General features: G+C 35.0%; 1 protein-coding gene across 2 annotated transcripts in view; it reads left to right on the plus strand.

The window, feature by feature from the left end:
* Positions 1-16780, plus strand: part of SWIP (strumpellin and WASH-interacting protein) — a 557147-nt gene that overhangs the window by 425662 nt on the left and 114705 nt on the right. For both annotated transcript variants that reach the window (XM_090402140.1, XM_090402141.1), the window contains one exon: positions 16439-16547. In XM_090402140.1, coding sequence (XP_090258266.1) covers positions 16439-16547 — 109 coding nt within the window. The remainder of the gene's footprint in view (positions 1-16438; positions 16548-16780) is intronic.

Raw genomic sequence — 16780 nt, forward strand, 5'->3', positions numbered from 1 at the left:
AGATACTACATCTTTCACCTGTCAAAACCAATTAAACAAGCTTGATGACACTGTGGTGGTTCTACAATATCATCTACTCTGCCAGCCTTTTTAAAACAATACATATTTCTCACCCACTCCCTTTCTGTCAGTGTAAATGACATTTTTGATGTTTGGAACTCTTCATTTACAAGTCTTGCATATCTTCTTACATAAGATGAATTCCATCCAGCTTAGAATTAGTTTATTTTTGAAATATAATTTTGCATTTATCTTTCTTTCAGACTCATCCTAAGGTAACCAGATAATAATCTTATTAATCATGTTAATATATTAATTCATTAGTGCAAATAGCTAATGAAGAGATTAATTAGTTATAGCAAAATGTTTGATACCCAGAACTTGAATCCAATTAATCTCATCACATTATAAATTTAGCTTTATTTTCCTTAACACAGTTTCAAGATGTTCAAAGATCAAAAGAACTCTGTTATGTGTAAATTGTGTGCATCTGCACATAATCATCTGTCATCCACTCTACTCCTCCTCCTCTACATTAATTTTCTATTTTTACCTCTAGCTGCTTCACAAATTTGCATTTTCAGATTTCAATGTTATTCAGAAGCATTGCAGTCCTCATTTATATCTGTTTTTTGCCTTAGGTACTGCTGATATAGTTTGTAAATGTTATCATCCTGCAGCAGGCTCAGCATACAAGGTATACCTGGGCTCAACAATTTCTCTTCCATCCCTTGGAGAAACTGTCTCTTGGGGTTCATAATTCTAAGAAAGCAACTTTGTTAAGAGGTATTGTTCAGTATTGTTATATTGCATTCCATTCCCCCTACATGCATTGTGACATCCTGAATAATTATTCTTCTAGCTAAAATATAGTCTGTTATTGACATCGTCTTCTTAGTAGGTTACACCCATGTAAACTTATGGATATCTTTGTGACAATAAAAGTTGTTCCTAACAGAGCAATCTTGTCCCTTACATACTTCTGTTAATTTTCTTCCATTATCATTTTCTATAGTTTCTCCAAATATTCTGTAACATCAACATCCTGTTTATTCCCAACTTGGCCCATTAAAATTCCATCATAATCAAAAGTTCTTGTTTTGAAGATCTTTCATCCATAGAAGTTTCATTTAGGTCTTCAAAGAAACTAATCTTGATTAACACTGAGAATCATCTGTAGGGGCACAAATACTAATCACTATTAGTGTTCTTCCAAATATTTATAATATTATTTTTACTAAATAGCTTAAGGAAATTACAACGTATACTAGGATATACATTAAAATAAATTTTAATACACTTCTAATATTTCGGCAACGTCACGTTGCCATTTTCACAGGAACTTAAAAACAAGACACGTACATGCAAGCACAACAAACAGTAAATGAGGATGAGGCAGGAAGCTATTCTTTCTCCTAAAAGTCCTGATGGTGCTCCCCTGGTGGGCAATGTTTGTATTCTTGGGCGATTGGGCTGAAGGTCTTCTGATGTAGGTTTCCAAATTTGGGGCAGTCTCATGCACCCAAATTTGTTGAGGTTTGGATTGTTTCTTAGGGCTGAGGCTGATTCCATGAAAAGCCTTTCGTATTTGAATTTACTACAGTGTATTATCGTGGCTTTCTTCCACCGTATTCTATGGTGGGTATCCAGCACATGGTCTGCAAGACCAGAGTGGCTGTATTGGTGAAACCGGATGTAGTCCTTGTGTTCTGAAATTCTGATATTAGTTGTCCTGCCTGTTTGGCCAAAGTAGGACAGCTTACAGCTGTTCGTTGTGCTTGCGTGCACGTGTCTTGTTTTTAAGTTCCTATGAAAATGGCAACGTGACGTTGCCGAAATATTGGAAATGTATTAAAATTTATTTTAATGTATCTAGTATATGTTGTAATTTCCTTAAGCTATTTAGTAAAATGCATAACCAACGTCTAAGCCTTTCCATGAGAATTTATAATATTACTTTAATCAGCCTTTCATTTATGGCTTCCCAATTTACAATCTTATATCTTTATCTCTTGTTTTGATAATAAAATGGAGCCTTAACATGCTTCATTTTATTACTCTGCTCCACAGATATATATATATATATATATATATATCCATTAAACCTCCTTCAGTACTTTTTTGTGAGCACTTTCACTCCTAAGTTTTTTCCTTAATTTGTTCTATTATCTCTTCAATTTTGCTAATAAACTTTGTAGCCATTTCCATAGCCACAGTCAGTTTCCATTATTTCATCCAGCTTTATCCTTGTTGCCAGTTAATGTAGCTTCAGGATTTTTCTTTAGGTAGAGTTGTGCTCTGTGCTGAGCTACCAATCTGGAGGACCTAGTGACTTAATTTCAGGCTTTCCTTACCTTAGAACGATTGCTTTTGCTACAGCTGCAATATTCCCCCCCCCCCACCCTATAAAAAGGGATGAGGCAGAGTACATAAAGGAAGGAAGCAGAAAGACTTCTTAGCCCACAAATACTCTAATAGGATCAGAATTGGAATTAAAGAAGAATTGGTCAAGAGAAGCCACATAGGAAAAATAACAGTTAGAGGTCTAACTCAAAGAAAGTGGAAGAAGAAAATAGATCTAACTAGGGAACCATAGGAGAGTCACTTCTCTTGTCATCAAGATGATAGCCATGTGGCCCTGTTAATCATTGCATCCTTATTCAATATATTCATACCACCCCTTCATATCTAGTTGTCCACTGGCTGCAGGGGATCCTTCATCCCCTGCAGCCAGTGGACGTGCTCTCAGGGTCCTCTGAGATTATTAAAATTAATTAATATATACAAATACATTTGATTATAAATGTAATTTATATGCAGATACATTGGTCACTTTTTTCTAAATTTGTTTTCTTTTACATTACATGTTATTTACTTATTTACCTATTTATTTTTTATTACCTTGTGTGCTTCTGTATCCATTGTAATGGCAGTACAACTTCTGCTGTCTTTTCACGAGTAAACCACAAACCAACCACCAAGCCATCCACCATTCACACTTCTCAGATCTTCCACATCCTAGACCAGGGGTGGACAACCTTTATAACTGTGAGTGCCAAAATCGTCAAATCTTTTATGCAAAATTTTTCATGTGCCAACTGAAATTTTGGGGAACATATTATTATGTGGTATCTTTTAAGTATTGGGAGAGCCTTTTCAAATAATCAAAAATCACACTAGGGCATAAAATCAAAGAATATTGTAAGAATGATTATTGTAAGTCAGGTAAGATTGAATGAATGTAAAAAATGACAAAATTTTTACTTAAAAGTCCTTCTACCCTGTTGATAGCTTGGATATTTTTATTTGCCTTTAAGTGTAATTGTAGCTGCCATATACAGCCACACAATTTAAAGACACAATTTTTAACATCAGCAAAAGAGTAAACAATAATTCTGAATTTTTTTCTTTTTGTTTTTTATAAAGATCAATCAGACATAAGTTTTTTCAATATATTAGAGTGCACAATCTTATAATCGTTTTACTTGACTAAAGCGCAATAAAAGAAAGTAAAATTAAAGATATTATTTTATTAATTCTTAATCCCTTACAAGTAATACATAAAAATTACAGATAAAATAAAATGTTATTTTACCTACATAATACATTAAACAGAAGTTAATCTTTACCATTTTTTAGCATCATAAAAACATCAAATCAAAACTAGAGAAAGAAAAATAGTGGACGTTTTATTTAGCATCAATGAGACTTCTGCATCACTGATGACAGATTATTTATATCAGGTTTATATTTTATCTTTTAGAGATGTGTAGGCGATACTAGTTTCATCTGTAAGGCTACTCCTATACTTAACAAAGTTCATCACTGAGAACAATGATTCATAAGAATTTTTAGATGCAAAAATGGATAGTAATGCTGTTGCAAGGGTTTATAAACACACAAAACTTTTTGGAATAGTATTCCAAGTCGTTAGTACCTTGTTTTCAGCTCTTCTCTTTGTTACTCCTGTTTCTAATTGCTCCTTTTCAATATTTTCCAAGTCAGCTCTGAGGTCAACAAATTTCTTCCTCCAAATTGACTACTTGAAAATCAATCAGCTGCATGTCAAAATCATCCTGAAAGTTTAATTCATCTCCACTTTTATAGTGTCTGGAACATTAATGAATTTTGCAATCTCTTCTAATTCTCCAAACTTAACAAATCTTAGAGAGAGAACTGCTCAACAGTTGACACAATGATATTTATAATAGCTTTTGAAGACAATCGCGATCTGTTTTGTCATCCTTTTGGAGATCATTGATGCATTTCTTTAGATTTGGAAAATATCTAAATCTCTCACTGTCTACATCCCTCTTAAAAACTCAGCTTCATTTCAAATGCCTTTATGTCATCAAACATATAACCTGAGTCTTACCATGTAGTTTAATGTTCAAGTCATTTAAATGTTTGCAAAAATCTTCAAAAACATCACTTTCCCAACCCACACAATGTTATACATTTCTTTATAAGACATTTGTTGATTAGTCACAAAGGGATGTGTGAAATGGATGAATAAAGAGATTAAGCATGCAGTACAGAGAAAAAAAGGACATTATGTCTACAAAGACCAGGCAAGGCGGGTGACTTGGTTGGTGAGGGTAGCTAAAGTGAGGTATGAACAGCAGTTAGCTAAAGAAGCCAAACAGAATCCTAAGGAGTTCTTTCGATACGTAGCCAGCAAAAGAAAGAATGATTATGGAAGGATGACATTGATTGGAGAAAATGGTATAAAGACAGCTATTGCGGAAGGTATGGTGGAGATACTTAATGAGCAGTTCATAAAGGTCTTTCAATCTTGTGAATGTGACTTCATGAAGAGATTGAGAGCATTTGATGATAGAGAGGAGAGACTGACTGTAAGTGAGCACGAGGTGTATGGGGAGTTGAGCAAACTAGATGTAAATAAGGCTGTGGGACTTGATAATATATCACCATGTATTCTGAAGGAATGCACCAGGGAGTTGATGCTGGCCTTGACATGTATTTTTAATACGAATCTTGCACTGGGTCAAGTTCCTAATAATAAAGGAACTTGACCCAGTGCCACTTGATAAAGGAAGTGATAGAACTCAAGTATCAAACTATAGGCCTATCTGTGTGTTGTCAGATGTTGTAGTTAAGTTGTTGGAGAAGCTTGTGAGAACTAGGATCCAGAATTGGGTTGATGACAATGGTATTATCTTTGATGGACAGCATGGATTTGCTAAAGGGAGGTCATGTTTTAGTGATCTACTTACTTTTTACAATAAGGTGACTGCTTCCTTGGACAGAGGAGAAGGATACACAGTAATATGCTTAGATTTTGCAAATGCGTTTGATAGATTACCGCATGATAAGTTGATAGTCAAACTAGAGTGGATGGGGTTGGATATTAGATTGGTGCATTGGATTGGAGACTGGCTGTCTGATAGGTATCAACAAGTTGTGTATGGGGGAGCGATATCCAGGAAAAGAAAGTCACTAGTGGTGTGCCTCAGGGGTCTGTTTTAGGGCCATTGCTGTTTAACTTGTATGTTAACGATATTGGTGAAGATTTGGATGGAGATATTCAGTTATTTGCAGATGATGCAAAGTTGGGACGAACCATGAAGAGTAGAGAAGATGTTGTGGCCTTACAAGATGGCTTGAATAAATTGAGTGATTGGGAATGGGGATATGAGTTCAATGTTGCGAAACGTAAGGTTTTAAAATTTGGAAAACAAAGATGGGATGCAGAATTTATGCTTGATGAGGATATGTTGTCGAGGTGGAGGAAATAAGAGATCTGGGGGTGATAGTGGATAAAGATCTAAAATTTAGGGGACACATAGTCAAAATTGTGAAGACAACACAAAGGCTTCTGGGAATGATGTGGAGGACACTGACTTGTAGGAGTAGGGAGATTCTTGTTCCATTGTATTAGGTTTTGATTAGGCCAAACATGGACTATTGTGCCCAGATTTGCTCACCTGGTTTTCAGAAGGACGAAGAGATGTTGGAAAGGGTCCAGAGGCAACTGACTAAAGTAGTTTCTAACCTCTGGAATGTCGAGTATGAAGAAAGATTGAGAAGGTGCAACTTGCAGATTGGGGGACAGGAGGAAGAGGGGGAGATATGATAGAGACCTACAAGTTGGTAAGGGGTTGTTTTAGGATCAATGCTGGAGAGGTTCCACAGAAAACAGTGGGAGATCAGGGGAGAACCGAGGTCACCCCTGGAAACTATATAAAGAGGGTGTGAGTAGGGGAGTGAGAAGCAGGTTTTTTTTTCATGCAGAGTTTTGAATGATTGGAATGCCTTGCCTGAGAGTGTGGTGGCTGCAGAGCATTTGAGTGAGTGTGTGTTTAAAGCACGGTATGATGAGCCGTGTGTATGATAAAAGGATTTCCCAGATGAGTCTTTGACTCCATGGGGTCTTGGGTAATAATAATAATAATCTCATCCAGGCATTCAACAAATCATTTCAGAACAAGACCTCAAGTAAGCGAATGAACATTGTTATACATTATTAGTCCTTTGTACACCAAATCCACCTCATTCAATACATTCTAAAATTGTCTTTTATTCAAAGCTCATGCCGAAATGTAATTAACCACCTTGGTTACTTGGTTACAAATGAGGCAAACATCTCAACAAATGTTTGCTTCGTTTGTTGAGATTCCTTTAGGCCAGCTTTTGCGCATAAAGTCTCCTCATGTATGATGCAATGAAAACCTATGAGTGGATGACTAACATGCTTGGCAAACAGATTTACAAATCCTGCTTCCTTACCACTCATGCTGGGTGCACCATCCGTTATGATGGATACCACTTTTGAAATATCAGTTTACCGAATAGATAATTCATTCTTAACTGCTTTACATATTTCAATCCCAGTGATACACTCAGGTAGTGTTACCTCTTCACATACTTCGTCAATCCAAAAAAATCGGGCAAAGATTGCTAGCCAGGCTGATGATGTAATGTCTGTGCTCTCATCAACAGAAATAGAAAAGAACTTACATGAAGGCAACTCTTTTGTTAATTGTTCTGCTGTATTCCTTTCCAACTTAAGTATCCTATCCTTAACTGTTTTTCTACTAACAGACAAATCTTGAATGAGCTGAATAATTTTTACCTTTTCTGAAAAATTGACAAAAAGGAAAAGGAGCACATTCTAGAAATGCTTCTTTAATATACTCCCCATTACTGAGTGGTTTTCCATCTTGGGCAATAACTTTTAAAACCTCAAAACTAGCAGCAACTAAGTTGGTGCTAGTTTTGAGGTTTCAAAATAGGGCTACTTGAAATAAATTTCATCAAAGTATTGGATTTTTTTTTTTTTTTTGCTTACTCAGTTCAGGAGAAATTAATTCTCTTTGTTCTTACTCACTTTTATTGCTTAAGTTCTTATGAACAGTTTCAAAATGTCTCTTTACAGAAGAAGTCCTACAAACATCTGATTCAGAACATAAAATGCATAATGCTTTATTATCTTTCTTAAGCATACCAAATTTTTCAGTCTAGTATTCTTTAAATTCTAATTCTCTAATATCCTCTTCATTTGAATGTCTGTGCTTCTTTTCTTGTGGTTATGACATTTTGTACAATCTGTTAAGGGCAGGAAACAAATAAAAATATCTGATAATGGTATATTTATATATATATAGCATAAATATGAATAGAAAAAAAGAAGAAAGAAAGAAAGGATGTCAAGAAGAGAATTAAGTGAAAGGCAAAAGGAAAAAACTAAATTACAACTGAATGACCAAAGTTGTACAATCACAAGGTACATACAAAAAATAATTGCTTTCTTCATACAGTTTCCAACTTTAATGAAAATCGGATCATGGGGGTGTAAAAATGTGGACAGAGACATATCGATACTGACAAAAATTATAATTTGGACTCAGAAAATCTCATCACGATCACTCTCTGCATACACCTACCAAGTGTAAGCAAACACCAAAAATTAGTACAGTTATAAGCCTACCTACACCTACATACATGCCAATAAAAGAGAAGGGTATGCATGCCATCTAATCACGTGCAGATAACACTTTATAATCCTAAATATTGATAATACATTTCACATAGCTTTAACAATAACTTATGTTTATGGCAATGTAATGTAGTTGGAAAGTCATGGGCTCTTAATTGCCTGTTAGGACCATTGATGATGATAATATGGCAATGTAAAAAAATTTGAATTTATATCTAATAAATTAAACATATTAATTGACAATAAATACTTCCAATCCATATTTTAATGACTTACGATTTAATTAAATCCAAATACACACATATATACACAATTTAGAAAACTAATAAATTCTTTACAAAACAAAAAAATATATAAAATGATGTTAAAGGAGAAATACTTCATAATCCTGAATATTGATAATACATTTCACATAGCTTTAACAATAACTTATGTTTATGACATTGTAATATAGTTGGAAGGTCTGGCTGCCTGGTGAATGATGCAACAACTGAACTGGACAAAACTTGTATGTCATTATATCACGGAGATAGATGGCTTGGAAATAGGATGTTTGTTTCATTTTCTTATTACTTATTGTCCGTTCGCAACCATATGACTGGGAAAGGAGTGTCCCGGGTTCGATTCCCGTTGAAGACGTGAGGAATTTGAGGATCTTCCTCAGCCATAGCCAAGTTAGCCGGTCTTGGGCGCGGGCAGTAGGGTTTTTCCCACAAGTTTATCTGGCGTTTTTCATCCTGCAAGCAGGCAAACTGGTCCTGTGAACACATACAGATCTACAGCCATAAATACTTAACTCCCCCATGAGGGGGGGGGGGGGGCTCAACTCGCCCCAATAAGGACACTCCATATGAATGAATGAATGAATGAATTACTTATTATTACTAAAACAGTGATATGTTTGTTTCTTTATTGCATTTTTATTTGGTATCAATAAAAATTAATAAAATTGTATTCTATTAAGTTAAAATATACAGTGTAGCGAAGATGTTGAATACACATTTATTTATTTAATTATTTTTTAAGGTGAGCCCTGAGTTGTGTGCAGAAAAAAAGTCATTGCCATGCGGTCCAAGGGTTCCCCACCCCCTGTCCCAAGACCACAGTACCAACCAGTACAGTACAATACAGTATATAGTCTTATCTCCTACACTCTGGAGTTTAAAACCTTGCATTTTTCAGTATTGAAATATTAATCCATTCATATGTCAATGCTGAGAGTCTCTCAAAATCTTCCTAAAGGGTTTTGAAATCAGCATCATTCCTTGCAGCTCTCCCCAACTTTGCATCTTCAGCAGATAACTGAATTAACTGAATATCTCCTGTCAGTCCATATGTACCAGAATATCGTTGATAAGTCATATAGTAATTGCCCCCTCTCATGCTGCAGGTTACTTTCCTTTCCTGGGATATTATTCCCCCCCTCCCCTTTTTTTTTAACAGCTATATTGGTTGGCAGAAAGATATAACTGGTTATATCTTTCTGCCAAGCAATCGTCTGTGAAATAGATTTGCTTTTCCTGAAAATATAGGCTTCCATTTCTTTATACAAAGTTTTAATATCATTCTTAATTGTGTGAAATGGGCAGTACCATATATTACTAATGTAGTATTATAATTATGTAGGTATTCACAAATAATAATCTAGAGTAATCCACAAATAGTAATGTGCATTAATTTGATTGCATGTTGTATCTAATTTGTAAATAAATAAATAAATCCTCTTAATATCTTTTCATCTCCAAAAGGAATAGACTGAAATGTTTTATTTCACCTGGTTTCTCACCCTTTGTCATCAACCATAATTGAATTCATTTCTACCAACAATAGACATAGTATGACATGAGTATGGTTGATGATTACCACTGTCTCGTGTTCCTAATCACAACTAGTGTTGCTACATGAAATATTGTGAATTCTATAGTAATTTTTTTCAGGTTACACGGTTTAAAAAAAATCTGTATTTCTGGAAGAAATCTTACTTGCCTTAGCCAAAGATTTGAATTTATTGAAAAAAACCTGAAAAAATTCCTGTAGTTGGTGACAAGAATTCCATTGATCTTTCTTTTGCCAGTCTGCATCCTAGAAGTTACCAAGAACACATGATATAAATTTTAAATCTACAGATGTAATTATGTTCACATTAAAAAAAAAAAAAAAAAATATATATATATATATTAATATATTAAGATACCAAGTAATTTTATAAACATGGTTTTTTTACTCCTCCCAAGTAAGTAAAACAGTTAAGTTTGCACCTGAACGTAGTTCAAGTCTAAAGGTAGTGCAACACCAGGCAACTCGTTGTAAAGGTGGGTAATCACCATTCTTAGTATTTCCCATAATGTAAAACACATCTCACTAAGAGATATACATCTCTTAGTGAGATGTGTTTTACATTACTACCCAGACCGTTGAAAAAAGTTGAAACTGGTCTGGGTAGTGACCCCCCCCCACACACACATACCCATAATGTATAGCAGTATACATCTCTTAGTGAGATGTGTTTTACATTATGGGAAATACTAAGAATAGTGATCAGAGCTTTACCCACTTTTACAACGAGTTGCCCTGGTGTTGCACTACCTGTAGACTTGAACTACGTTCAGGCGCAAACTTAACTGTTTTGCTTACTTGGGAGAAGGAGTAAAAATACCAAGTTTATAAAATTACTTGGTATCCTTAATATATATTATCCCCAAGATAAAAAACTTTTCACACATATATATATGTGAAAAAAAAAAGACATCAATGATTGTTAAATACACGCATACACCAAGAATTTTAAAGATTATTTCACTTTCTTTTTTTTTTTCTTTTGTATTCAAAATAGTGTAATATATATCACTTATTGCACACTTGAAAAATAACATTTAAAATTTGTCAGCACTATTTAAAACATCATAGGCTCAACTATAGTTGTGAATATAACATAAACACTAATGGAGGTTATGATCAAATTATGAAAATTTGATCATAACCTCCATTTGTCATATTCTTTTTTTCCCCAAGTTTCTCTTCTACAATTTTTCTTATTCACTTCTCAAGTATGTTTGCATAAATCTTATCTGAACATCAGATTAGGAAAATTCCTCTGTAATTTTCACTCAGTTTTATTTTGATTTTTTATAGATGGGCTATGATATCTCTACTCCAATTCTCTGGAATTTTACCTTCTCAGTACAGCTTCAACTGTATGCCATGCAACCTGTAAAACTTTTGAATCTCCATATTTGAGCATTTCTTTTCAAATATGATCTATGTTAATTGCCTTTCCATATTTCAGATTTATGGTGACTTTTTCTATCTTAAGTATTGATATGTATTCCTGAATGCATTTCTCTTGAATATTTTCTACTAGTGTTTAATCATGCCTTTTATCATGCTCATTTAAGTCTTTCAAATGAATTACTCCAGACATTCAGATTGTCTTCAGTTTGATGACACCTTTATCATCTCTGATTCCTTTTAAAGTACTCTCTTTCCTCTATTTTTGCAACTTTTCTTTACATAATCTGTAAAACATTTTGCCACCTGAATTCATGATAGTTGTCTTCTGTGTTAAGTCTTCTCATGACTCTTTTGTTTATATATGTTTATACATACTAAGTTATGATTAAATATCTCAGGGCATCTGCTGATTTACTTTCTGTGTACTTTCACTATGATTTTGCCTCTTTACAAGGCTTTGATAGGACCTCACTTGGACTACTGTGCACAGGTCTGGTCTTCTGGTTTCCGTTGTGATTCTGATACAGTGGAGAGAGTGGAAAGGAGGGTGTTAAAAATGATATCAGAATTGTGGAATACTGATTATGAAGACAGATTGAGAATTTGACTGCAAATACTAGCAAACAGGAGAAAGAGGGGTGATATAATTGAGACTCACAAACTTCTGAAAAGGTCATTGATGGAATTTTTCATTTTATGGAGGGTGGGGAAATGACAAGAGGGCATCCTTGGAAGCTGAGAATGAATGTTGCTAAGAAGGAGGTGAGATCTAGATTTTTCTCTCTTAGAGTTGCGTGTGATTGGAATTGCCCTTGGATGCTGTGTGTGTGTGGAAGCAGTGAGAATAAATTCAAGAACAAGTGTGATAGCAGGTGTGTGTAGTATGTGGCCTCTCAATGAGTCCCTGACTCCCTGGAGGTCTCTCTTAATAATAATTTCTTCTTTTCTTGGGCTGTCTTTTTAACTTCTTAAGTTCACCAAGAAGTTCAGATTTTTCTGTCCTCAATCAGTGTTTTCTTCATAATTTGGCACTTGAGTATTCAACGTTTTTTTTTTTTAATTTATTTTTCTCTGCTTTCAAATGCTTTTATGTTTTTTTCTTAATGATATTTGTATTTACAGTTCACTTCTGAATGCTATTCAAGTTTGATTATTTTTTTAACTTTGTTATATATTCTTCTTTTCTATATGATATTTTTAACATTTTTATATCTCTGGTATTCATTTTCTTTTCTGCTGTTTAGATTGCCAACAAGAATCAGCTTCTTATTCTTTATGTCAATCTCCTTCTCTAATGATTCAAAAAAACTCCTCCACTTCTTTCTTATTGCAACCTTCTGTGAGACTATAGGCACAAATAACTCACATTGTCAAGTTTCCCATTTCAAATTTCTCCACTTGACCTGAAATTGCCTGCCATTCAAAGAGCATAGTTTTGTGTTGTTTAATGCTATAGCTACTTTTTCCTTCTTCCTTTTCTTGATCACTTTCCCTAAATATAACATCCTATAGCTATTATTTACAGAATTTCACCTGTTTTAGCCTTCTTCTATCAGTATTACTAACTATATCAAACTGGTACTTCTCTAATTCTTCTGCTAGTCCCACTTCCTTTTCATTGATACTTTTTGTATTGATAGTTCTTATCTTCAGTTGTATTGATGGTGAATTTAAGTTTGTTCAATAGCTGAATTTTGACTGTTCTTCTGGTTTCCCCAAAAAACAGTTGGGAGCCTTATTCAGCATCCCAGTTGTCATGCCATTTGATCATGTTTGGTCAGCTACGTCATAAATTTCCAGTCGATCCTTGTTAGCTCACTATCAAATTATCTTTCTAATGGGACATGAGGTCTCTTCAGTGGGAGCCACTGAAGAGACCTCAATAAAGGTCGAAACTAGTCTGGGTAGTGGCCCGTCCCTTAATACATAACATTATACATACCCGCAAGAAGATGTGTTTTGCATTATGGGAGATACTGGGATAGTAGTGATGGGAGCTTGCACCACCTTTGCTACGAGTTTCCCAGTGCTGTACTACCTTACCCCAGTCCTGAAGATATTTTCAGGTGCAAACTTTGTTTGCTCACACTTGGATAAAGGATTAAACTAAATTTATTATAGTCTAACCAAGTGAAAAATAAGCTTTCAACAAAAAAACCTGAATAAACTCCTCTCTGATATCTCTCCATCAACTCTCTCCATCATGTTGCAGTTTACGGATTAGAATTCCATATGGTATCATGTCAAAGGCCTTAACCAGGTCCAGCAGTATCACTGTAAACCCATTACCCTTATCCAGTTCAGCCGTCACTGTGTTATAAAACTTGAGCAAGTTACTGAGGCATGATCTACCCTTCACAAAGCCATGCTGTCCCCCACACAGTATCTCATTTTCATCAATCCATTCCTGTATTTTTCCTTTGATTACTTTTTCCAAGACCTTGACAATGACTCCTGATATGCTGATCGGTCGGTAATTTGCAACAGTAGTCTTGGATCCCCCTTTATGCAGTGGAACTATTTTCCCTTCTTTCCACACCTTCGGGACTAAACCAGACCCGAGACTCAGATTAAACAACATGGTCAATGGCACTGATAATTCTTTAGCTGCTTCACGTAAGACCCATGCCGGTATGCCATCCAATCCCACAGATGTATTCACATTAAGGTTCTGTAATAGACTGTTCACCTCCACTTCATTCACCACAATTCCCATATAAACTAATGGTTCCTTCATTCTTTCAATGTCACCACCTGGATGATATACTCTTGCAAAGTGCTCACTCAGTAATTCCACTATATCGACTGATTCCGTGACCTCCTTGCCATCGGCATTCTTTAAAATCATCTGCCGTGTATAGTTTTTCTTTTACTTGCAGCATATTGAAAGCACTGTTTGGGATTCTCTTTAGTTTGCATAGCTAGTTTCCTTTCATAATCTGCTTTTGCTTTTCTTACCACACTCGTTACCCTTCTGGACTGCGCTTTATACCGTTCGTGTACTGCAGGTCACCTTTCTCTTTAAATTCCCTCCGCAGTTGTTTCTTTTTTTGCAGTTCAAGCTTAATGGTGTTATTCATCCATTTAACCCCTACTTGTTTTACTATTCGGAACCTAGGTATAAATCATCCATAACCTCCTGCAAATGCTCCTTGACCACTTCCCATGCTCTATCGACATCCAGCCCTTGCAGTTTTACGTGCCATGGCACTGAACCAAGCAATCTCCTAAGCTTGTCATATTTGCCAGCACGGGAATTCCACATATACCCTCTTCTACATTTTACACAAATTCTACACCTTTAGCCACCTCCTAGGTCAAGACCTTATGATCACTCTCACCAATAGGTGGCAACATAGTCATATTCATTACAGTCAAATTCTCAGATGCTATTACCAGGTCAAGCACTCCCAAACCCACAGTATTTTCTATTACATGCTGTCTCAGATAGTTATCCCTTAGTAACTGAATAAAATCCAGTTCCTTCCTCACACGTGTCCTCTCCTCCTCCCAGTCATTGTTACCATAGTTGAAATCCCTCATAATAATTACCCTCCTTGCACTCATTTCATTAATTTGTTTATGCATACTATCTCCATCATCTATTCCATCACCTGATCTATAGCAGCACCCAACTGTATATTTTGTTCTGCTAGTCTCAATCTCACACCAAATAGCCTCAAATGAGCTCTTTTCTCTATCCTGCAATACAACTTCAATTCTCCTTGGCTGCAGTTCATCAGCTATCATCAGTAACACTCCTCTCCCATTTTATTTTCTCTCGGTCCCTCCTAAACACTCTATAACCTACACATTCTATCCCACTAACTGTATCATCTTCCGTCAGCCATGTTTCACTAATGCCAATAACCTGTGGCCAGGAAGAGCCAACCAAGGCCAAAAATTGTTCCTTCTTGTTCCTAATACTCCTGGCATTAGTATACATGAAATGCAGAGGTCCCTTTGTCCCACCCCTATCTTGATGCATTATTCTAACTATTCCATCCTGATTTCTTGTCCTTAGTATTGGCTAGGGTACATTATATACATTCTTACACTCAACTGTCTCACTGATGTCCGCATATCCACTTCCCCCCTCCTTGATAGTTCTAGTTTCCCTGGTTCTGCACATCTATTTTCACTTCATTCAGCAACACTTTTTCCAGGCTCCACACACCAAATCCATTCAAATGCAGGCCATCTTTCTTGTACAAATCCTTTTGCCCATCAAACTCATTCCACACGTCCACGAATTCCACTCCACACCGTCTGCATAACCTGTGCATAATGTCATTTGCGATTATGGCCCTCCTTCTAAACTCCTCTCTGTCATGCCGCGGCAACAGACTCACCATTCTAACTCTGTCACTCTTTTCTTTCGCTACCTTTAACAATACTTTCAAGTCCTCTCTTATAAAATATTTATCTCCTTTCAAGTCATTCATACCGCCACAACTATCAATTCTTTCACCCTCTGTTTTTGCACTCCAATACTCTCACTTACATCCTTAAAAGGTTTACAAGTTTTATAAGAACAGTATTTTTTCTATTTGTATCTCATTAGAGGAAAAAAAGAAAGGTTATTGGTAATGAAGGTGCTTATTTTTCTGAAGAGAGTTTTGTGCTTTCTTTTTCTTTCTTTCAAACATATTATTTTCTCAAAAAAAAAAAAAAAACACCTTTCAAACTTTTTGGATGTTTGTTTTCAATCATTTGAAAACAATCATTTTCTCTCTCTCTCTCTCTCTCTCTCTCTCACGCACACAGAGAGAGAGAGAGAGAGATCATCATTATAAGAAATGGTCATTCATTCGTTACTGGGAAAGGTATATAAACTTAGCAGATAGATACGACATAAACTGACAACCCAAAACAAGCTATTTAGAGATTGTGAATGTGCTTATCACAATAATGAGTCATTTTTGGACCAAATTTTCTTGTAAACTGTGTGACAATACAAAGTTTTTAAGGTCAATTTTGCAATGAGCATGTCAGAATTAATGTGCAAAATTAGCTTTTATTCACATTATCAAAACCTTTTTGACTTGAATAATAGGTGAGTTTTATATTCATTATAAGTTTAGTTACCCCCTTTTTTTTTGGATTCATAATAAATAATTACACAAGTTATTGTTTGTTATTGGTATTGTCTTTATTTTTAACTGCTGTGGGAAATTTTAGTGAAGAATTTTATTTGATCATGTTAAACAAAAGACTGTATATCAAAATTTTATCTGATTTAAACAGTATCCATTTGAAAGAGCAGAGAAGTTTAACAAAGGAATCAGAAAACTTGGCCTAAATGAAGATGGACAAAGTTATTTGGATCAATTTAGAATTCTCATCAGCCAAATTGGTATATTACTAATTTTCTTTCTAATCTTTTATGTATCATTGATCATTAAATAAATAAATAATAATAATTATGTGATTTCATAGTACCTTATATTTTTTTAATGAGGAGCAGAAACTATATTTAAGAGTAACAGTTAAGAATTAAAAAAGATTTCAATGTAAACAGTGGAGAAGTTCAAATTGTATAGTAGATGCACTTGACTATATTACAAATCTAACATAAATTATGTAGTA

This window comes from Typopeltis vanoorti, chromosome 12 (genome assembly GCF_054136105.1).
Source record: "Typopeltis vanoorti isolate ZY-2024b chromosome 12, IOZ_Tvanoo_1.0, whole genome shotgun sequence".
NCBI lineage: Eukaryota > Metazoa > Arthropoda > Arachnida > Uropygi > Thelyphonidae > Typopeltis > Typopeltis vanoorti.